Below are 23,470 nucleotides of genomic sequence, written 5' to 3'. Positions count from 1 at the left end.
ACATATTGTTTTACCTTGACATTAATGTTAGACTGGAAAACCCCTTGAAGGTGGACGCATCAAATAGTCTTACACAGTTTAAAAAAAGTTATGCCCTTATAAGAAAAACATTTTAGCAAGTAGAATTATGCCGCACTACCAAAGAGGCGAAACTTGTACCTAGAACATCATAAAAAAGGACTAAGATGAGGATGCCCCACCATTACCGGTCATTAATGACCCCACGAACCTAGCACATCATAAAAAAGGACTTAGATGAGGATGCCCCACCATTACCGGTCATTGATGACCCCACATACTTAGCACATCATAAAAAAGGACTTAGATGAGGATGTCCCACCATTAATCGGTCATTGATGACCCCACCCTGAGAATGAAGAGGTCGCAGTGTTGTGTCCCCCTCACAGTAACGTCTCTTGGGAACATTCCCGACTTCCTGCTGCAAGCAGCTTAATGTTTTAGCAAAAGTGCAAATGCAATTCTCCTAAAAGAAACGCCCTGGGTTGCTGGGAGCCACCATGAAGGAAAAGCTGTGAAGGGATGTAGTGCTGCATCCCCAGAGAACTTCCTCTGTGCAGTGGCGTTACCCTTTATTGAAAACTCAGATTACCGGGGACCACTGAGAAGGGAGACCCCAGAGAGGAGGCAGCGTCGTGGCCCCTTTCAGCGTCAGTGTGGGTACAGAAGCTGGGACCCCACTGTGTCATCTCATAAATAATAAGAAAAAAAAAAGAAAAGAAAGAAAAAAAAAAGAAAAAAAAAAAGAAAAGAAAAAGAGCATGAACCGCACATCCCAAAATCATACGTTGATCTAAAGCCGCTAGGCAAAAATTTAAATACTGAACATGAGGTTTTCAGTTTAACATTCTGATCAGACTGTATGAAGCCCACTGCCCCTTCACGGCAAACCTCGTAGTGGGTCCTAACGCCCTAACGGAGCGGAGCCGTGCGGCGACCACCGCCGCAGCGGCCACGCACCAGCAGGGCGGACGGCCTGTTGCCCCACAGCACCCATGCTGCGAGACTGAGTCCCCAAGACTCCAGACCGCGCCGCCCCACCAGCACAAAGCCACAGCAACAATGGCCGCCACACAGCACCAGCACCAAAATGAAGGGAGCATTTCAACTCACCTTCCTCCAGCTCTTCAGTGAGAGCCAAAATGGGCTAGACCCCTTACTTTGCAGTCTCCTGCTAATTAAAATCACCTGAGCCAAATGGGAGGAGTGCTGGTCCAAAAAAAGAGACAAGTACATGCTATGTGCAAAAAGAAAAAAAAAAGAGCATGAACCGCACATCCCAAAATCATACGTTGATCTAAAGCCGCTAGGCAAAAATTTAAATACTGAACATGAGGTTTTCAGTTTAACATTCTGATCAGACTGTATGAAGCCCACTGCCCCTTCACGGCAAACCTCGTAGTGGGTCCTAACGCCCTAACGGAGCGGAGCCGTGCGGCGACCACCGCCGCAGCGGCCACGCACCAGCAGGGCGGACGGCCTGTTGCCCCACAGCACCCATGCTGCGAGACTGAGTCCCCAAGACTCCAGACCGCGCCGCCCCACCAGCACAAAGCCACAGCAACAATGGCCGCCACACAGCACCAGCACCAAAATGAAGGGAGCATTTCAACTCACCTTCCTCCAGCTCTTCAGTGAGAGCCAAAATGGGCTAGACCCCTTACTTTGCAGTCTCCTGCTAATTAAAATCACCTGAGCCAAATGGGAGGAGTGCTGGTCCAAAAAAAGAGACAAGTACATGCTATGTGCAAAAAGAAAAAAAAAAGAGCATGAACCGCACATCCCAAAATCATACGTTGATCTAAAGCCGCTAGGCAAAAATTTAAATACTGAACATGAGGTTTTCAGTTTAACATTCTGATCAGACTGTATGAAGCCCACTGCCCCTTCACGGCAAACCTCGTAGTGGGTCCTAACGCCCTAACGGAGCGGAGCCGTGCGGCGACCACCGCCGCAGCGGCCACGCACCAGCAGGGCGGACGGCCTGTTGCCCCACAGCACCCATGCTGCGAGACTGAGTCCCCAAGACTCCAGACCGCGCCGCCCCACCAGCACAAAGCCACAGCAACAATGGCCGCCACACAGCACCAGCACCAAAATGAAGGGAGCATTTCAACTCACCTTCCTCCAGCTCTTCAGTGAGAGCCAAAATGGGCTAGACCCCTTACTTTGCAGTCTCCTGCTAATTAAAATCACCTGAGCCAAATGGGAGGAGTGCTGGTCCAAAAAAAAGAGACAAGTACATGCTATGTGCAAAAAGAAAAAAAAAAGAGCATGAACCGCACATCCCAAAATCATACGTTGATCTAAAGCCGCTAGGCAAAAATTTAAATACTGAACATGAGGTTTTCAGTTTAACATTCTGATCAGACTGTATGAAGCCCACTGCCCCTTCACGGCAAACCTCGTAGTGGGTCCTAACGCCCTAACGGAGCGGAGCCGTGCGGCGACCACCGCCGCAGCGGCCACGCACCAGCAGGGCGGACGGCCTGTTGCCCCACAGCACCCATGCTGCGAGACTGAGTCCCCAAGACTCCAGACCGCGCCGCCCCACCAGCACAAAGCCACAGCAACAATGGCCGCCACACAGCACCAGCACCAAAATGAAGGGAGCATTTCAACTCACCTTCCTCCAGCTCTTCAGTGAGAGCCAAAATGGGCTAGACCCCTTACTTTGCAGTCTCCTGCTAATTAAAATCACCTGAGCCAAATGGGAGGAGTGCTGGTCCAAAAAAAGAGACAAGTACATGCTATGTGCAAAAAGAAAAAAAAAAAGAGCATGAACCGCACATCCCAGGAGACTGCAAAGTAAGGGGTCTAGCCCATTTTGGCTCTCACTGAAGAGCTGGAGGAAGGTGAGTTGAAATGCTCCCTTCATTTTGGTGCTGGTGCTGTGTGGCGGCCATTGTTGCTGTGGCTTTGTGCTGGTGGGGCGGCGCGGTCTGGAGTCTTGGGGACTCAGTCTCGCAGCATGGGTGCTGTGGGGCAACAGGCCGTCCGCCCTGCTGGTGCATGGCCGCTGCGGCGGTGGTCGCCGCACGGCTCCGCTCCGTTAGGGCGTTAGGACCCACTACGAGGTTTGCCGTGAAGGGGCAGTGGGCTTCATACAGTCTGATCAGAATGTTAAACTGAAAACCTCATGTTCAGTATTTAAATTTTTGCCTAGCGGCTTTAGATCAACGTATGATTTTGGGATGTGCGGTTCATGCTCTTTTTTTTCTTTTTGCACATAGCATGTACTTGTCTCTTTTTTTGGACCAGCACTCCTCCCATTTGGCTCAGGTGATTTTAATTAGCAGGAGACTGCAAAGTAAGGGGTCTAGCCCATTTTGGCTCTCACTGAAGAGCTGGAGGAAGGTGAGTTGAAATGCTCCCTTCATTTTGGTGCTGGTGCTGTGTGGCGGCCATTGTTGCTGTGGCTTTGTGCTGGTGGGGCGGCGCGGTCTGGAGTCTTGGGGACTCAGTCTCGCAGCATGGGTGCTGTGGGGCAACAGGCCGTCCGCCCTGCTGGTGCATGGCCGCTGCGGCGGTGGTCGCCGCACGGCTCCGCTCCGTTAGGGCGTTAGGACCCACTACGAGGTTTGCCGTGAAGGGGCAGTGGGCTTCATACAGTCTGATCAGAATGTTAAACTGAAAACCTCATGTTCAGTATTTAAATTTTTGCCTAGCGGCTTTAGATCAACGTATGATTTTGGGATGTGCGGTTCATGCTCTTTTTTTTCTTTTTGCACATAGCATGTACTTGTCTCTTTTTTTGGACCAGCACTCCTCCCATTTGGCTCAGGTGATTTTAATTAGCAGGAGACTGCAAAGTAAGGGGTCTAGCCCATTTTGGCTCTCACTGAAGAGCTGGAGGAAGGTGAGTTGAAATGCTCCCTTCATTTTGGTGCTGGTGCTGTGTGGCGGCCATTGTTGCTGTGGCTTTGTGCTGGTGGGGCGGCGCGGTCTGGAGTCTTGGGGACTCAGTCTCGCAGCATGGGTGCTGTGGGGCAACAGGCCGTCCGCCCTGCTGGTGCATGGCCGCTGCGGCGGTGGTCGCCGCACGGCTCCGCTCCGTTAGGGCGTTAGGACCCACTACGAGGTTTGCCGTGAAGGGGCAGTGGGCTTCATACAGTCTGATCAGAATGTTAAACTGAAAACCTCATGTTCAGTATTTAAATTTTTGCCTAGCGGCTTTAGATCAACGTATGATTTTGGGATGTGCGGTTCATGCTCTTTTTTTTCTTTTTGCACATAGCATGTACTTGTCTCTTTTTTTGGACCAGCACTCCTCCCATTTGGCTCAGGTGATTTTAATTAGCAGGAGACTGCAAAGTAAGGGGTCTAGCCCATTTTGGCTCTCACTGAAGAGCTGGAGGAAGGTGAGTTGAAATGCTCCCTTCATTTTGGTGCTGGTGCTGTGTGGCGGCCATTGTTGCTGTGGCTTTGTGCTGGTGGGGCGGCGCGGTCTGGAGTCTTGGGGACTCAGTCTCGCAGCATGGGTGCTGTGGGGCAACAGGCCGTCCGCCCTGCTGGTGCATGGCCGCTGCGGCGGTGGTCGCCGCACGGCTCCGCTCCGTTAGGGCGTTAGGACCCACTACGAGGTTTGCCGTGAAGGGGCAGTGGGCTTCATACAGTCTGATCAGAATGTTAAACTGAAAACCTCATGTTCAGTATTTAAATTTTTGCCTAGCGGCTTTAGATCAACGTATGATTTTGGGATGTGCGGTTCATGCTCTTTTTTTTCTTTTTGCACATAGCATGTACTTGTCTCTTTTTTTGGACCAGCACTCCTCCCATTTGGCTCAGGTGATTTTAATTAGCAGGAGACTGCAAAGTAAGGGGTCTAGCCCATTTTGGCTCTCACTGAAGAGCTGGAGGAAGGTGAGTTGAAATGCTCCCTTCATTTTGGTGCTGGTGCTGTGTGGCGGCCATTGTTGCTGTGGCTTTGTGCTGGTGGGGCGGCGCGGTCTGGAGTCTTGGGGACTCAGTCTCGCAGCATGGGTGCTGTGGGGCAACAGGCCGTCCGCCCTGCTGGTGCATGGCCGCTGCGGCGGTGGTCGCCGCACGGCTCCGCTCCGTTAGGGCGTTAGGACCCACTACGAGGTTTGCCGTGAAGGGGCAGTGGGCTTCATACAGTCTGATCAGAATGTTAAACTGAAAACCTCATGTTCAGTATTTAAATTTTTGCCTAGCGGCTTTAGATCAACGTATGATTTTGGGATGTGCGGTTCATGCTCTTTTTTTTCTTTTTGCACATAGCATGTACTTGTCTCTTTTTTTGGACCAGCACTCCTCCCATTTGGCTCAGGTGATTTTAATTAGCAGGAGACTGCAAAGTAAGGGGTCTAGCCCATTTTGGCTCTCACTGAAGAGCTGGAGGAAGGTGAGTTGAAATGCTCCCTTCATTTTGGTGCTGGTGCTGTGTGGCGGCCATTGTTGCTGTGGCTTTGTGCTGGTGGGGCGGCGCGGTCTGGAGTCTTGGGGACTCAGTCTCGCAGCATGGGTGCTGTGGGGCAACAGGCCGTCCGCCCTGCTGGTGCATGGCCGCTGCGGCGGTGGTCGCCGCACGGCTCCGCTCCGTTAGGGCGTTAGGACCCACTACGAGGTTTGCCGTGAAGGGGCAGTGGGCTTCATACAGTCTGATCAGAATGTTAAACTGAAAACCTCATGTTCAGTATTTAAATTTTTGCCTAGCGGCTTTAGATCAACGTATGATTTTGGGATGTGCGGTTCATGCTCTTTTTTTTCTTTTTGCACATAGCATGTACTTGTCTCTTTTTTTGGACCAGCACTCCTCCCATTTGGCTCAGGTGATTTTAATTAGCAGGAGACTGCAAAGTAAGGGGTCTAGCCCATTTTGGCTCTCACTGAAGAGCTGGAGGAAGGTGAGTTGAAATGCTCCCTTCATTTTGGTGCTGGTGCTGTGTGGCGGCCATTGTTGCTGTGGCTTTGTGCTGGTGGGGCGGCGCGGTCTGGAGTCTTGGGGACTCAGTCTCGCAGCATGGGTGCTGTGGGGCAACAGGCCGTCCGCCCTGCTGGTGCATGGCCGCTGCGGCGGTGGTCGCCGCACGGCTCCGCTCCGTTAGGGCGTTAGGACCCACTACGAGGTTTGCCGTGAAGGGGCAGTGGGCTTCATACAGTCTGATCAGAATGTTAAACTGAAAACCTCATGTTCAGTATTTAAATTTTTGCCTAGCGGCTTTAGATCAACGTATGATTTTGGGATGTGCGGTTCATGCTCTTTTTTTTCTTTTTGCACATATCATAAATAATAAGCATTGTGCTGGCTATTTCTTTCGAGCAGCCGGCTGCTGTTGGAGCCATATTTTTAGTATCACGCTCCGCAGTGCCGCCATGACATGAGGTATGTGACAATGGCTGCTGCTATGTCAGAGATGGGGATGACACGGACCTTATAGCTGTAGGTATGAACCCAGTTAACAGTCTCCTGACCGACATTTGCTTCAGCTCCACCACAGTCACCGATCCTAAAGAAAAAGCTGTTAGGTCAGAAATAAAGAAACTCATTAATGCCCTAAAACAGACGTCAGCAGACCGACATACCAGCAACATCACAAGGGGGCATCTTCACAACAAGGATCCCACCCGAACTGGATGGAAAGGCAAATAGCGTCTCCCCCTCACTGCTTAGCCAGGCAGCGGAGGCGGCCGAGCTCTGCGAGCGTCCGGGTAGCGGAGGGATCACGTAGCTGTTCGCCGAATCACTGTAGTTCATCTTCCCAAAGTCCGCAAATATCGACTGCATCTGACTTTCTGTAATAATCTCCTGTAAAAGAAAGCAACCACATTAACATCTAAGCAAAAACTGTGCACATGAAAGGCAAAAATCTGCATAACGATCAGATGAGGGACGTGGTCTGTCCACCAAAACCAAGCCCACCCATCATACAGAAATCGCAGGCGATGAGGAGTCTGGTGGATGGGATGGAGAGATCGCACACGTCTGGCTCAGCAAACCCTCACCTACTGCCGATAATCCTGATCAACCAGCAAGCAACAAAACAGAACCTCAAACACCGATGGAGGAGATGAGCCATCGATAGAAGAACCTCGGTCCAGCGGCCCCATCAGTAGTTTGTGGCCACTGGTCAGGAATCAATCAGAAAACGAGCCAGGGACGCTGGCAGGTAGATGGTTCATAGGGCTCCCAACTAGCGGGCTCGGACTACTGACATGTCCACTGGACTGGGGTCCCACAAATCGATGCACGGACTACTGACATGGCCATTAAACTGGGGTCCCACAAATCGTCTAGCTCATCTCTAATAAGCACGCCTGCTTTTTTCTTTTGTAACATTGACTAACATAGTAAAGCCATTCAGTAAGTGGCCCCGATGGCAATGTGGTCAAGAAACCAACCAAGATGTCAGCTCTGGAGTCTGAATACGACACCAGTGAAAGAACTCGACCGCCGCTCCATTCAAGCCCTTCCTCTCCGCTCTGGTAGGAGCAGATCATGTCATGAACGATCAGCAGAGCTTCATTATACAGTACTGGGTCTCAGCTGCTGCAGAACCTCTCAGCTGCTGCAGAACCTCTCAGCAGATAGTCTCATGAGGCCAGATCCTACTTACACTTCTATAGAGGTGTGATGGATGAGGGAGGACCAGTCGGTGGACGGTCTGATTTGTGAGGATCAGGATGATCACGTTGCTCTGCGTCTCGCACACGTGGACGCCGCAGGGCAGGATGGCGCAGTTATAGATTTTGAGGCGGACGGCATTATTCAGGAGGTTCACGTCCAGAGACTCCTCCACCAGCTCTAAGGTGTCCGCGTACGACGTCCTGAAGGAACAGAAGAAGTTAGGAACAGTGAACGTGTCCATAATGAAACAGAAAGGGACAAAGCACCGGCAAGAGCGCAGCTGAGGGGCGCAATCTGGTGACTCGCAGTGATGGTAAAATAACCGCATTTTAGTGACTTGCAAACAACTTCAGTAACTGGTGACAGAAGACGTCTGGAGGTTAATGGGGTCTTCCAGCCTGACTCCGGAGGGGAGCAGGTCTGCTGCCATGGCGCTTACAGCTGGAGCCGCCCTATAAATACATACAGTCATGGCCAAAAGTATTCACACCCCTGCAATTCTGTCAGATAATACTCAGTTTCTTCCTGAAAATGATTGCAAACACAAATTCTTTGGTATTATTATCTTCATTTAATTTGTCTTAAATGAAAAAACACAAAAAGAATTGTCCCAAAGCCAAATTGGATATAATTCCACACCAAACATAAAAAAGGGGGTGGACAAAAGTATTGGCACTGTTCTAAAAATCATGTGATGCTTCTCTAATTTGTGTAATTAACAGCACCTGTAACTTACCTGTGGCACCTAACAGGTGTTGGCAATAACAATCACACTTGCAGCCAGTTGACATGGATTAAAGTTGACTCAACCTCTGTCCTGTACCACATTGAGCATGGAGAAAAGAAAGAAGACCAAAGAACTGTCTGAGGACTTGAGAAAACAAATTGTGAGGAAGCATGAGCAATCTCAAGGCTACAAGTCCATCTCCAAAGACCTGAATGTTCCTGTGTCTACCGTGCGCAGTGTCATCAAGAAGTGTAAAGCCCATGGCACTGTGGCTAACCTCCCTAGATGTGGACGGAAAAGAAAAATTGACAAGAGATTTCAATGTAAGATTGTGCGGATGTTGGATAAAGAACCTCGACTAACATCCAAACAAGTTCAAGCTGCCCTGCAGTCCGAGGGTACAACAGTGTCAACCCGTACTATCCGTCAGCGTCTGAATGAAAAGGGACTGTATGGTAGGAGACCCAGGAAGACCCCACTTCTTACCCCGAGACATAAAAAAGCCAGGCTGGAGTTTGCCAAAACTTACCTGAAAAAGCCTAAAACGTTTTGGAAGCATGTTCTCTGGTCAAATGAGACAAAAGTAGAGCTTTTTGGGCAAAGGCATCAACAGAGTTTACAGGAGAAAAAAAGGCATTCAAAGAAAAGAACACGGGTCCCTACAGTCAAACATGGTGGAGGTTCCCTGATGTTTTGGGGTTGCTTTGCTGCCTCTGGCACTGGACTGCTTGACCGTGTGCATGGCATTATGAAGTCTGAAGACTACCAATAAATTTTGCAGCATAATGTAGGGCCCAGTGTGAGAAAGCTGGGTCTCCCTCAGAGATCATGGGTCTTCCAGCAGGACAATGACCCAAAACACACTTCAAAAAGCACTAGAAAATGGTTTGAGAGACAGCACTGGAGACTTCTAAGGTGGCCAGCAATGAGTCCAGACCAGAATCCCATAGAACACCTGTGGAGAGATCTAAAAATGGCAGTTTGGAGAAGGCACCCTTCAAATATCAGGGACCTGGAGCAGTTTGCCAAAGAAGAATGGTCTAAAATTCCAGCAGAGCATTGTAAGAAACTCATTGATGGTTACCGGAAGCGGTTGATCACAGTTATTTTGGCTAAAGGTTGTGCAACCAGGTATTAGGCTGAGGGTGCCAATACTTTTGTCTGGACCATTTTTGGAGTTGTGTGTGAAATGATCAATGATTTGCTTTTTGCTTCATTCTCTTTCGTGTTTTTTCATTTAAGACAAATTAAATGAAGATAATAATACCAAAGAATTTGTGTTTGCAATCATTTTCAGGAAGAAACTGAGTATTATCTGACAGAATTGCAGGGGTGTCAATACTTTTGGCCATGACTGTATGTCACAAGTGTAGAAGGATCAGGTCAACGCAGAAGACCAGCGCCCGATCAGCAGAGCGACCAGCAGCATGATGAGGCGGCAGGGACAGGAACGGGAACATCTGGGGACTTTATGTCTACAGAGCAGCGATCATTGCTTTCTGCTGGGTCCGGACCCCACAGCTCATATAACAGCCCACCCTAGAAAACGGCATCTATGAGGCCATAATAACAACGCACTCACCAGTACAAGAAGCGATTCCGGGTGACGGCCAGGAGACTGCTGCTTTCCTTGTAGTAGTAGCCCCCGCCACTCTCACTGTACTTGGGACCCCCAAAGATAGGAGTGACCTCTACAATGGAAAGAGACAATCAATTCTCAGCAAATGAAGCAGGAAAGAACCAGAACATACGAGAAAAAGAAAAAGGCCCAATATCAATGGATAATAGAAAAGGTGTAGATATGGAAAATATGGCTCTTCCCAAGAAGAAAAACCACCGGTGTGCCGGGAAGTAGTGTACAGTCATACAGAAAAGTGTTACACTCCAGAGCTGCACTCACTATTCTGCTGGTGCAGTCACTGTGTACATACATTACTGATCCTGTGTTACATCCTGTATTATACTCCAGAGCTGCACGCGCTATTCTGCTGGTGCAGTCACTGTGTACATACATTACTGATCCTGAGTTACTTCCTGTATTATACTCCAGAGCTGCACTCACTATTCTGCTGGTGCAGTCACTGTGTACATACATTACTGATCCTGAGTTACATCCTGTATTATACTCCAGAGCTGCATTCACTATTCTGCTGGTGCAGTCACTGTGTACATGCATTACATTACTGATCCTAAGTTACATCCTGTATTATACTCCAGAGCTGCACTCACTATTCTGCTGGTGCACTCACCGTGTACATACATTACTGATCCTGAGTTACATCCTGTATTATATTCCAGAGCTGCACTCACCATTCTGCTGGTACAGTCACTGTGTACATACATTACTGATCCTGAGTTACATCTTGTATTATACTCCAGAGCTGTCGCTCACTATTCTGCTGGTGCAGTCACTGTGTACATACATTACATTACTGATCCTGAGTTACATCCTGTATTATACTCGAGAGCTGCACTCACTATTATGCTGGTGCAGTCACTGTGTACATACATTACTGATCCTGAGTTACATCCTGTATTATACTCCAGAGATGCACTCACTATTCTGCTGGTGCAGTCACTATGTACATACATAACATTACTGATCCTGAGTTACATCCTGTATTATACTCCAGAGCTGCACTTACTATTCTGCTGGAGCAGTCATTGTGTACATACATTACATTACTGATCCTGAGTTACCTCCTGTATTAGGCCATGTGCACACGTTCAGGATTTTTAGCGTTTTTTTCGCGTTTTTTCGCTATAAAAACGTGATAAAAACGCGAAAAAAACGCTAACATATGCCTCCTATTATTTACAGTGTATTCCGCATTTTTTGTGCAAATGTTGCGATTTTTTCCGCGAAAAAATCGCATCGCGGAAAAAAAAGCAACAGGTTCATTAAAAATGCGGAATTGCGAGGATTCCGCACACCTAGGAGTCCATTGATCTGCTTACTTCCCGCACGGGGCTGTGCATACCATGCGGGAAGTAAGCAGATTATGTGCGGTTGGTACCCAGGGTGGAGGAGAGGAGACTCTCCTCCACGCACTGGGCACCATATAAGTGGTAAAAAAAAAAAAGAATTAAAATAAAAAATAGTCCTATACTCACCCTCGATGTCTTCCCGCCTCACCGCTGCATGCTGCCGCTTCGGTTCCTATAGCTGCTTTGCGGTGAAGGACCTGCCGATGACGTCACTGTCTTGTGATTGGTCGTGAGCGGTCATGTGACCGCTCACGTGACCGCTCACATGACCGCGACGTCATGGAAGGTCCTGCGCGCACACACCAGCTATAGGAAGAGGAACGGACGCCGCTGATGAGATGTCTGGGTGAGTATAACCATTTTTTTTATTATTTTTAAACATTCTATCTTTTACTATAGATGCTGCATCTATAGTAAAAAGTTGGTCACACTTGTCAAACAGTATGTTTGACAAATGTGACCAACCTGTCAGTCAGTTTTCCAAGCGATGCTACAGATCGCTTGGAAAACTTTAGCATTCTGCAAGCTAATTACGCTTTGCAGAATGCTAAAAAAAACGGAAAAAAAAACGGAAAAAAAACGCAAAAAAAAAAATGCGGATTTCTTGCAGAAAATTTCTGCAAGAAATCCGGACGTGTGCACATACCCTTAGGCTATGTGCACACGTCAGGATTTTGTCAGGATTTTGTCAGGATTTGTAGCCAAAAACCTGAGGAAAAATCCTGACAAAATCCTGACGTGTGCACATAGCCTAAGGCCCCATACACACGTTCAGGAATTGATGCAGAAAATTCCTGGGAAAATCCTGACATTTCTGCCGGTTTTCTGCATGAAAACCGCATGCGTTTTTTAATGCGTTTTTTTGCGCGGTTTTGACGCGTTTTTGTTGCGGTTTTTCCCAAACATTTCCCAATGCATTAGACAGTGGAAAAACCGCGAAAAAACGGCAAAATTAATGAGCATGTCCGGATTTTTACCGCAACGCGTTTTTCATGCGGAAAAACACACATCATGTGCACAGAAATTGCGGATTTCATTAAAAATGATAGGATGCTTAATGTATGCAGATTATTTGCGGTTTTATAGCGTTTTTATAGCGCAAAAACCGCAAATAATCTGCACTGTGTGAACATAGCCTAAGGGTATGTGCACACGTCCGGATTTCTTGCAGAAATTTCCTGAAGAAAACCGGAAATTTTCTGCAAGAAATCCGCATTTTTTTTTTTGCATTTTTTTCGCGGTTTTTTTAGCATTCTGCAAGCGTAATTAGCTTGCAGAATGCTAAAGTTTTCCAAGCGATCTGTAGCATCACTTGGAAAACTGACTGACAGGTTGGTCACACTTGTCAAACATACTGTTTGACAAGTGTGACCAACTTTTTACTATAGATGCAGCTTATGCAGCATCTATAGTAAAAGATAGAATGTTTAAAAATAATAAAAAAAATAAAAAAAATGGTTATACTCACCCAGACATCTCATCAGCGGCGTCCGTTCCTCTTCCTATAGCTGGTGTGTGCGCGCAGGACCTTCCATGACGTCGCGGTCATGTGAGCGGTCACGTGAGCGGTCACATGACCGCTCACGACCAATCACAAGACAGTGACGTCATCGGCATGTCCTTCACCGCAAAGCAGCTATAGGAACCGAAGCGGCAGCATGCAGCGGTGAGGCGGGAAGACATCGAGGGTGAGTATAGGACTATTTTTTATTTTAATTCTTTTTTTTTTTTACCAATTATATGGTGACCAGTGCGTGGAGGAGAGTCTCCTCTCCTCCACCCTGGGTACCAACCGCACTTGATCTGCTTACTTCCCGCATGGTGTGCACAGCCCCGTGCGGGAAGTAAGCAGATCAATGCACTCCTAGGTGTGCGGAATCCTCGCAATTCCGCATTTTTAATGAACATGTTGCTTTTTTTTCCGCGATGCGATTTTTTCGCGGAAAAAATCGCAACATTTGCACAAAAAATGCGGAATACACTGTAAATAATAGGAGGCATATGTTAGCATTTTTTTCGCGTTTTTATCACGTTTTTATAGCGAAAAAACGCGAAAAAAACGCTAAAAATCCTCAACGTGTGCACATGGCCTTATACTCCAGAGCTGCACTCACTATTCTGCTGGTACAGTCACTGTGTACATACATTACATTACTGATCCTGAGTTACATCCTGTATTATACTCCAGAGCTGAATTCACTATTCTGCTGGTGCAGTCACTGTGTACATACATTACATTACTGATCCTGAGTTACATCCTGTATTATACTCCAGAGCTGAATTCACTATTCTGCTGGTGCAGTCACTGTGTACATACATTACATTACTGATCCTGAGTTACATTCTGTATTATACTCCAGAGCTGCACTCACTATTCTGCTGGTGCAGTCACTGTGTACATACATTACTGATCCTGAGTTACCTCCTGTATTATACCCCAGAGCTGCACTCACTATTCTGCTGGAGCAGTCACTGTGCACATACATTACTGATCCTGAGTTACATCCTGTATTATACTTCAGAGCTGCACTCACTATTCTACTGGAGCAGTCACTGTGTACATACATTACATTACTGAACCTGAGTTACATCCTGTATTATACTCCAGAGCTGCACTCACTATTCTACTGGTGCAGTCACTGTGTACATACATTACTGATCCTGAGTTACATCCTGTATTATACTCCAGAGCTGCACTCACTATTCTGCTGGTGCAGTCACTGTGTACATACATTACTGATCCTGAGTTACATCCTGTATTATACCCCAGAGCTGCACACACTATTCTGCTGGTGCAGTCACTGTGTACATACATTACTGATCCTGAGTTACATCCTGTATTATACTCCAGAGCTGCACTCACTATTCTGCTGGTGCAGTCACTGTGTACATACATTACTGATCCTGAGTTACATCCTGTATTATACTCCAGAGCTGCACTCACTATTCTGCTGGTGCAGTCACTGTGTACATACATTACTGATCCTGAGTTACCTCCTGTATTATACCCCAGACCTGCACTCACTATTCTGCTGGAGCAGTCACTGCGTACATACATTACTGATCCTGAGTTACCTCCTGTATTATACCCCAGAGCTGCACTCACTATTCTGCTGGAGCAGTCACTGTGTACATACATTACTGATCCTGAGTTACCTCTTGTATTATACCCCAGAGCTGCACTCACTATTCTGCTGGTGCAGTCACTGTGTACATACATTACTGATCCTGAGTTACATCCTGTATTATACTCCAGAGCTGCACTCACTATTCTTCTGGTGCAGTCACTGTGTACATACATTACTGATCCTGAGTTACCTCCTGTATTATACCCCAGAGCTGCACTCACTATTCTACTGGAGCAGTCACTATGTACATACATTACATTACTGATCCTGAGTTACATCCTGTATTATACTCAAGAGCTGCACTCACTATTCTGCTGGTGCAGTCACTGTGTACATACATTACTGATCCTGAGTTACATCCTGTATTATACCCCAGAGCTGCACTCACTATTCTACTGGTGCAGTCACTGTGTACATACATTACATTACTGATCCTGAGTTACATCCTGTATTATACTCGAGAGCTGCACTCACTATTATGCTGGTGCAGTCACTGTGTACATACATTACTGATCCTGAGTTACATCCTGTATTATACTCCAGAGATGCACTCACTATTCTGCTGGTGCAGTCACTATGTACATACATAACATTACTGATCCTGAGTTACATCCTGTATTATACTCCAGAGCTGCACTTACTATTCTGCTGGAGCAGTCATTGTGTACATACATTACATTACTGATCCTGAGTTACCTCCTGTATTAGGCCATGTGCACACGTTCAGGATTTTTAGCGTTTTTTTCGCGTTTTTTCGCTATAAAAACGTGATAAAAACGCGAAAAAAACGCTAACATATGCCTCCTATTATTTACAGTGTATTCCGCATTTTTTGTGCAAATGTTGCGATTTTTTCCGCGAAAAAATCGCATCGCGGAAAAAAAAGCAACAGGTTCATTAAAAATGCGGAATTGCGAGGATTCCGCACACCTAGGAGTCCATTGATCTGCTTACTTCCCGCACGGGGCTGTGCATACCATGCGGGAAGTAAGCAGATTATGTGCGGTTGGTACCCAGGGTGGAGGAGAGGAGACTCTCCTCCACGCACTGGGCACCATATAAGTGGTAAAAAAAAAAAAGAATTAAAATAAAAAATAGTCCTATACTCACCCTCGATGTCTTCCCGCCTCACCGCTGCATGCTGCCGCTTCGGTTCCTATAGCTGCTTTGCGGTGAAGGACCTGCCGATGACGTCACTGTCTTGTGATTGGTCGTGAGCGGTCATGTGACCGCTCACGTGACCGCTCACATGACCGCGACGTCATGGAAGGTCCTGCGCGCACACACCAGCTATAGGAAGAGGAACGGACGCCGCTGATGAGATGTCTGGGTGAGTATAACCATTTTTTTTATTATTTTTAAACATTCTATCTTTTACTATAGATGCTGCATCTATAGTAAAAAGTTGGTCACACTTGTCAAACAGTATGTTTGACAAATGTGACCAACCTGTCAGTCAGTTTTCCAAGCGATGCTACAGATCGCTTGGAAAACTTTAGCATTCTGCAAGCTAATTACGCTTTGCAGAATGCTAAAAAAAACGGAAAAAAAAACGGAAAAAAAACGCAAAAAAAAAAATGCGGATTTCTTGCAGAAAATTTCTGCAAGAAATCCGGACGTGTGCACATACCCTTAGGCTATGTGCACACGTCAGGATTTTGTCAGGATTTTGTCAGGATTTGTAGCCAAAAACCTGAGGAAAAATCCTGACAAAATCCTGACGTGTGCACATAGCCTAAGGCCCCATACACACGTTCAGGAATTGATGCAGAAAATTCCTGGGAAAATCCTGACATTTCTGCCGGTTTTCTGCATGAAAACCGCATGCGTTTTTTAATGCGTTTTTTTGCGCGGTTTTGACGCGTTTTTGTTGCGGTTTTTCCCAAACATTTCCCAATGCATTAGACAGTGGAAAAACCGCGAAAAAACGGCAAAATTAATGAGCATGTCCGGATTTTTACCGCAACGCGTTTTTCATGCGGAAAAACACACATCATGTGCACAGAAATTGCGGATTTCATTAAAAATGATAGGATGCTTAATGTATGCAGATTATTTGCGGTTTTATAGCGTTTTTATAGCGCAAAAACCGCAAATAATCTGCACTGTGTGAACATAGCCTAAGGGTATGTGCACACGTCCGGATTTCTTGCAGAAATTTCCTGAAGAAAACCGGAAATTTTCTGCAAGAAATCCGCATTTTTTTTTTTGCATTTTTTTCGCGGTTTTTTTAGCATTCTGCAAGCGTAATTAGCTTGCAGAATGCTAAAGTTTTCCAAGCGATCTGTAGCATCACTTGGAAAACTGACTGACAGGTTGGTCACACTTGTCAAACATACTGTTTGACAAGTGTGACCAACTTTTTACTATAGATGCAGCTTATGCAGCATCTATAGTAAAAGATAGAATGTTTAAAAATAATAAAAAAAATAAAAAAAATGGTTATACTCACCCAGACATCTCATCAGCGGCGTCCGTTCCTCTTCCTATAGCTGGTGTGTGCGCGCAGGACCTTCCATGACGTCGCGGTCATGTGAGCGGTCACGTGAGCGGTCACATGACCGCTCACGACCAATCACAAGACAGTGACGTCATCGGCATGTCCTTCACCGCAAAGCAGCTATAGGAACCGAAGCGGCAGCATGCAGCGGTGAGGCGGGAAGACATCGAGGGTGAGTATAGGACTATTTTTTATTTTAATTCTTTTTTTTTTTTACCAATTATATGGTGACCAGTGCGTGGAGGAGAGTCTCCTCTCCTCCACCCTGGGTACCAACCGCACTTGATCTGCTTACTTCCCGCATGGTGTGCACAGCCCCGTGCGGGAAGTAAGCAGATCAATGCACTCCTAGGTGTGCGGAATCCTCGCAATTCCGCATTTTTAATGAACATGTTGCTTTTTTTTCCGCGATGCGATTTTTTCGCGGAAAAAATCGCAACATTTGCACAAAAAATGCGGAATACACTGTAAATAATAGGAGGCATATGTTAGCATTTTTTTCGCGTTTTTATCACGTTTTTATAGCGAAAAAACGCGAAAAAAACGCTAAAAATCCTCAACGTGTGCACATGGCCTTATACTCCAGAGCTGCACTCACTATTCTGCTGGTACAGTCACTGTGTACATACATTACATTACTGATCCTGAGTTACATCCTGTATTATACTCCAGAGCTGAATTCACTATTCTGCTGGTGCAGTCACTGTGTACATACATTACATTACTGATCCTGAGTTACATCCTGTATTATACTCCAGAGCTGAATTCACTATTCTGCTGGTGCAGTCACTGTGTACATACATTACATTACTGATCCTGAGTTACATTCTGTATTATACTCCAGAGCTGCACTCACTATTCTGCTGGTGCAGTCACTGTGTACATACATTACTGATCCTGAGTTACCTCCTGTATTATACCCCAGAGCTGCACTCACTATTCTGCTGGAGCAGTCACTGTGCACATACATTACTGATCCTGAGTTACATCCTGTATTATACTTCAGAGCTGCACTCACTATTCTACTGGAGCAGTCACTGTGTACATACATTACATTACTGAACCTGAGTTACATCCTGTATTATACTCCAGAGCTGCACTCACTATTCTACTGGTGCAGTCACTGTGTACATACATTACTGATCCTGAGTTACATCCTGTATTATACTCCAGAGCTGCACTCACTATTCTGCTGGTGCAGTCACTGTGTACATACATTACTGATCCTGAGTTACATCCTGTATTATACCCCAGAGCTGCACACACTATTCTGCTGGTGCAGTCACTGTGTACATACATTACTGATCCTGAGTTACATCCTGTATTATACTCCAGAGCTGCACTCACTATTCTGCTGGTGCAGTCACTGTGTACATACATTACTGATCCTGAGTTACATCCTGTATTATACTCCAGAGCTGCACTCACTATTCTGCTGGTGCAGTCACTGTGTACATACATTACTGATCCTGAGTTACCTCCTGTATTATACCCCAGACCTGCACTCACTATTCTGCTGGAGCAGTCACTGCGTACATACATTACTGATCCTGAGTTACCTCCTGTATTATACCCCAGAGCTGCACTCACTATTCTGCTGGAGCAGTCACTGTGTACATACATTACTGATCCTGAGTTACCTCTTGTATTATACCCCAGAGCTGCACTCACTATTCTGCTGGTGCAGTCACTGTGTACATACATTACTGATCCTGAGTTACATCCTGTATTATACTCCAGAGCTGCACTCACTATTCTTCTGGTGCAGTCACTGTGTACATACATTACTGATCCTGAGTTACCTCCTGTATTATACCCCAGAGCTGCACTCACTATTCTACTGGAGCAGTCACTATGTACATACATTACATTACTGATCCTGAGTTACATCCTGTATTATACTCAAGAGCTGCACTCACTATTCTGCTGGTGCAGTCACTGTGTACATACATTACTGATCCTGAGTTACATCCTGTATTATACCCCAGAGCTGCACTCACTATTCTACTGGTGCAGTCACTGTGTACATACATTACATTACTGATCCTGAGTTACATCCTGTATTATACTCAAGAGCTGCACTCACTATTCTGCTGGTGCAGTCACTGTGTACATACATTACTGATCCTGAGTTACATCCTGTATTATACTCCAGAGCTGCACTCACTATTCTGCTGGTGCAGTCACTGTGTACATGCATTACATTACTGGTCCTGAGTTACATCCTGTATTATACCCCAGAGCTGCACTCACTATTCTGCTGGTGCAGTCACTGTGTACATACATTACATTACTGATCCTGAGTTACATCCTGTATTATACCCCAGAGCTGCACTCACTATTCTGCTGGTGCAGTCACTGTGTACATACATTACATTACTGATCCTGAGTTACATCCTGTATTATACTCCAGAGCTGCACTCACTATTCTGCTGGTGCAGTCACTGTGTACATGCATTACATTACTGGTCCTGAGTTACATCCTGTATTATACCCCAGAGCTGCACTCACTATTCTGCTGGTGCAGTCACTGTGTACATACATTACATTACTGATCCTGAGTTACATCCTGTATTATACCCCAGAGCTGCACTCACTATTCTGCTGGTGCAGTCACTGTGTACATACATTACATTACTGATCCTGAGTTACATCCTGTATTATACCCCAGAGCTGCACTCACTATTCTACTGGTGCAGTCACTGTGTACATACATTACTGATCCTGAGTTACATCCTGTATTATACTCCAGAGCTGCACTCACTATTCTGCTGGTGCAGTCACTGTGTACATACATTACTGATCCTGAGTTACATCCTGTATTATACCCCAGAGCTGCACACACTATTCTGCTGGTGCAGTCACTGTGTACATACATTACTGATCCTGAGTTACATCCTGTATTATACTCCAGAGCTGCACTCACTATTCTGCTGGAGCAGTCACTGTGTACATACATTCCATTACTGATCCTGAGTTACATCCTGTATTATACTCGGGAGCTGCACTCACTGTTCTGCTGGTGCAGTCACTGTGTACATGCATTACATTACTGGTCCTGAGTTACATCCTGTATTATACCCCAGAGCTGCACTCACTATTCTGCTGGAGCAGTCACTGTGTACATACATTCCATTACTGATCCTGAGTTACATCCTGTATTATACCCCAGAGCTGCACTCACTATTCTGCTGGTGCAGTCACTGTGTACATACATTACATTACTGATCCTGAGCTACATCCTGTATTATACCCCAGAGCTGCACTCACTATTCTGCTGGTGCAGTCACTGTGTACATACATTACATTACTGATCCTGAGTTACATCCTGTATTATACCCCAGAGCTGCACTCACTATTCTACTGGTGCAGTCACTGTGTACATACATTACATTACTGATCCTGAGTTACCTCCTGTATTATACCTCAGAGCTGCACTCACTATTCTGCTGGTGCAGTCACTGTGTACATACATTCCATTACTGATCCTGAGTTACATCCTGTATTATACTCGGGAGCTGCACTCACTGTTCTGCTGGTGCAGTCACTGTGTACATACATTACATTACTGGTCCTGAGTTACATCCTGTATTATACTCTAGAGCTGCACTCACTATTCTGCTGGTGCAGTCACTGTGTACATACATTACATTACTGGTCCTGAGTTACCTCCTGTATTATACCCCAGAGCTGCACTCACTATTCTGCTGGTGCAGTCACTGTGTACATACATTACATTACTGATCCTGAGTTACGTCCTGTATTATACCCCAGAGCTGCACTCACTATTCTGCTGGTGCAGTCACTGTGTACATACATTACATTACTGATCCTGAGTTACATCCTGTATTATACCCCAGAGCTGCACTCACATTACAGGTGCATAGATGACATTATGCGACTTTTGGAACAGGTTGTCGCAGTGACACTTTCTCTGTACGCAATACGCGACATTTCCCAGCACGTGACGTGGAGCTGACACTACTCTGCGCCTTTCCCCTCACCCTGGGTGATATTACTGCGTGTATGTGTATATATATAGACACATAACGAGTGTCCGGCAGGGTTTCCCCCTGTAGTCCGGCCCCGGGCACTCATTACCGGGCCGCAGGCTGACATCCCGGTAGTTCCTCCTGCTCTCCCGCTCGGCCGCGCTCAGCTCGGTGAAACTCCGCTCCAGCACCACAGACGCCGCCATGTTTCCTGAGAGGGAGCCGCGCGCTGCTTGAAAGGGGGCGGGACCTGCCGCGCAAAGGTTTCCCCGGTGCAGAGCATGCTGGGTAGTGAGGGCGGGAGGAAGCAGCGGCCATGTTTACTGCTGGCAGAGCGCTTTATGGCCTCCTGCAGTTTCCGACGAGGCTCTCAAGGACAGTTGAGTTCTAGTAGACGTTTGTGACTGAAAATTTCATTGCAAAATAAAAAAAGATATTTTTTTTTAGTGATTTTTTTCATTTCTTTTTTGTTTCTGAGACCTCTTCTGCTTGTAATCAGTTGTTGCATTTACAGTTAAAAAGTGAGCGGAAGAGATAGAATTTGCGGTGCGGGATCGCACGTGGCTCATGGGCTGTGTTCACACCGCACTGTTATCGCAGAAGCTCCGCCACTAAACACCAGAAAAAGCGCAGAGAAAACGCAGAAAAGCCGCTTCTCAGTTATTTCTCCTGGTCCTGTTCGGGGCTTTGGATGTTTTTTCCGCTCCTGGTGGGAGAAGAGCGGCTGCTGATGAAAAACGCGCCAGAGTAAGCGCCGTCCAATCAGAAGGCTGCAAATAACGCGCCAAAATATTCCACAAACCCCCCCAATAGAAGCCATGCCTGGCTCTGGACCCCTCGTCCTCTGGGGCCGCCTGAGGCCGTGATCACACAGTGGCTGTAGACCCCGGCGCGGCCGCCGAGCCCTGACACAGGACGACACTGATGAGATCTCATCCTGTACATGGAGGACAGGCTCAGGCTTTGCAGTTCCTCACAGATCGGTGACTTCCGACCATCTTTGCTTTGGAGAGACCCTGCCTTCCTCACATGTCCGATCTACAGTCTGTGACTTCGTTGCCTCTGTCCCTCCGGAGGTTTTTTATTATTACCACTTACTGTTCCAGCCTTTTATTAACCCTGTTCCATCTTTTTTTGACCTTGTGGTCGCACCATGAGGTAATATTTACCCGTGTTTTGTATCCAGACAAACAGGATATTGAATCCTCGTCTAGGATCTCCTCCCAAACAACCATCTTTGACTGAAGATTGCATAAATCTCGCGTCTTTTTTAGCCTGTGGTCGCAGGACAGTCCCTGAAAAATCAGCTGGTTGGTGGTAATTTTTAGCAAAGTCATTTCTTTTTGTATATTTTACCCACATTTTCAGAAATGATCCAAGCAACTCTTGGTACAGAAAGCTCACGAGGTGAATGTCGAGGGGTGTAGCTTCCAAAATTAGGTCACTTCTTGGGGACTTTTATTATTTTGACACTTCTGATAATCCTGAAACAATAGAAGCTTTAAATGTTGGTTGGTGCGCCCTTCTATTCTGAGTCCTGACATGTTCCCGGAAAGCAGAAAACCGCAGCTGAGCTTTGGGATTCTGTTCTGTGGAGCGATAAGACAAAACCGGGGGCTCGGTGATGTCTACAGTGAAGCACAGTGGGGGCTCGGTGATGTCTACAGTGAAGCATGGTGGGGGCTCAATGATGAGTAGAGTGAAGCATGGTGGTGGCTTGGTGATGTTTACAGTGAAGCACAGTGGGGGCTCGGTGATGTCTACAGTGAAGCATGGTGGGGGCTCGGTGATGTCTACAGTGAAGTACAGTGGGGGCTCGTGATGTCGACAGTGAAGCACAGCGGGGGCTCAGTGATGTCTATAGTGAAGCACGGCGGGGGCTCGGTAATGTCTACAGTGATGCATGGTGAGGGCTCAGTGATGTCTACAGTGAAGCACAGTGGGGGCTCGTGATGTCTACAGTGAAGCACAGTGGGGGCTCGTGATGTCTACAGTGAAGCACAGTGGGGGCTCGTGATGTCTACAGTGAAGCACAGTGGGGGCCCGGTGATGTTTACAGTGAAGCACGGCAGGGGCTCGGTAATGTCTACAGTGATGCATGGTGGGGGCTCAGTGATGTCTACAGTAAAGCACAGTGGGGGCTCGTGATGTCTTCAGTGAAGCATAGTGGGGGCTCGTGATGTCTACAGTGAAGCACAGTGGGGGCTCGGTGATGTCTACTGTGAAGCATGGTGGGAGCTCGGTGATGACTACAGTGAAGCACAGTGGGGGCTCATGATGTCTACAGTGAAGCACAGCGGGGGCTTGGTGATGTCTACAGTGAAGCACAGCGGGGGCTCGGTGATGTCTAAGGTGAATCACAGAGGGGCTCGTGATGTCTACAGTGAGGCACAGTGGGGGCTCGGTGATGTCTACAGTGAAGCATGGTGGGAGCTCGGTAATGTCTACATTGAAGCATGGCGGGGGCTCAGTGATGTCTACAGTGAAGCACAGTGGGATCTCGGTGATGTCTACAGTGAAGCATGGCGG

At 46.9% G+C, this 23,470-nt stretch overlaps 1 protein-coding gene across 1 annotated transcript in view; it reads right to left on the bottom strand.

The window, feature by feature from the left end:
• Window positions 1–21,239, bottom strand: part of NUP160 (nucleoporin 160) — a 39,276-nt gene extending 18,037 nt beyond the window's left edge. Inside the window, exons 1-5 of the mRNA XM_077286676.1 lie at window positions 21,051–21,239; window positions 9,916–10,024; window positions 7,596–7,806; window positions 6,565–6,787; window positions 6,413–6,488 (exon numbers count right to left, since the gene is read on the bottom strand). Coding sequence (XP_077142791.1) covers window positions 6,413–6,488; window positions 6,565–6,787; window positions 7,596–7,806; window positions 9,916–10,024; window positions 21,051–21,147 — 716 coding nt within the window. The 5' untranslated portion in view covers window positions 21,148–21,239. The remainder of the gene's footprint in view (window positions 1–6,412; window positions 6,489–6,564; window positions 6,788–7,595; window positions 7,807–9,915; window positions 10,025–21,050) is intronic.
• Window positions 21,240–23,470: the final 2,231 nt, after the last annotated feature.

The sequence above is a fragment of the Ranitomeya variabilis genome, chromosome 2 (assembly GCF_051348905.1).
Source record: "Ranitomeya variabilis isolate aRanVar5 chromosome 2, aRanVar5.hap1, whole genome shotgun sequence".
In the NCBI taxonomy this organism is placed as follows: Eukaryota; Metazoa; Chordata; class Amphibia; order Anura; family Dendrobatidae; genus Ranitomeya; species Ranitomeya variabilis.
This window is presented reverse-complemented; position numbering and strand designations above follow the sequence as displayed.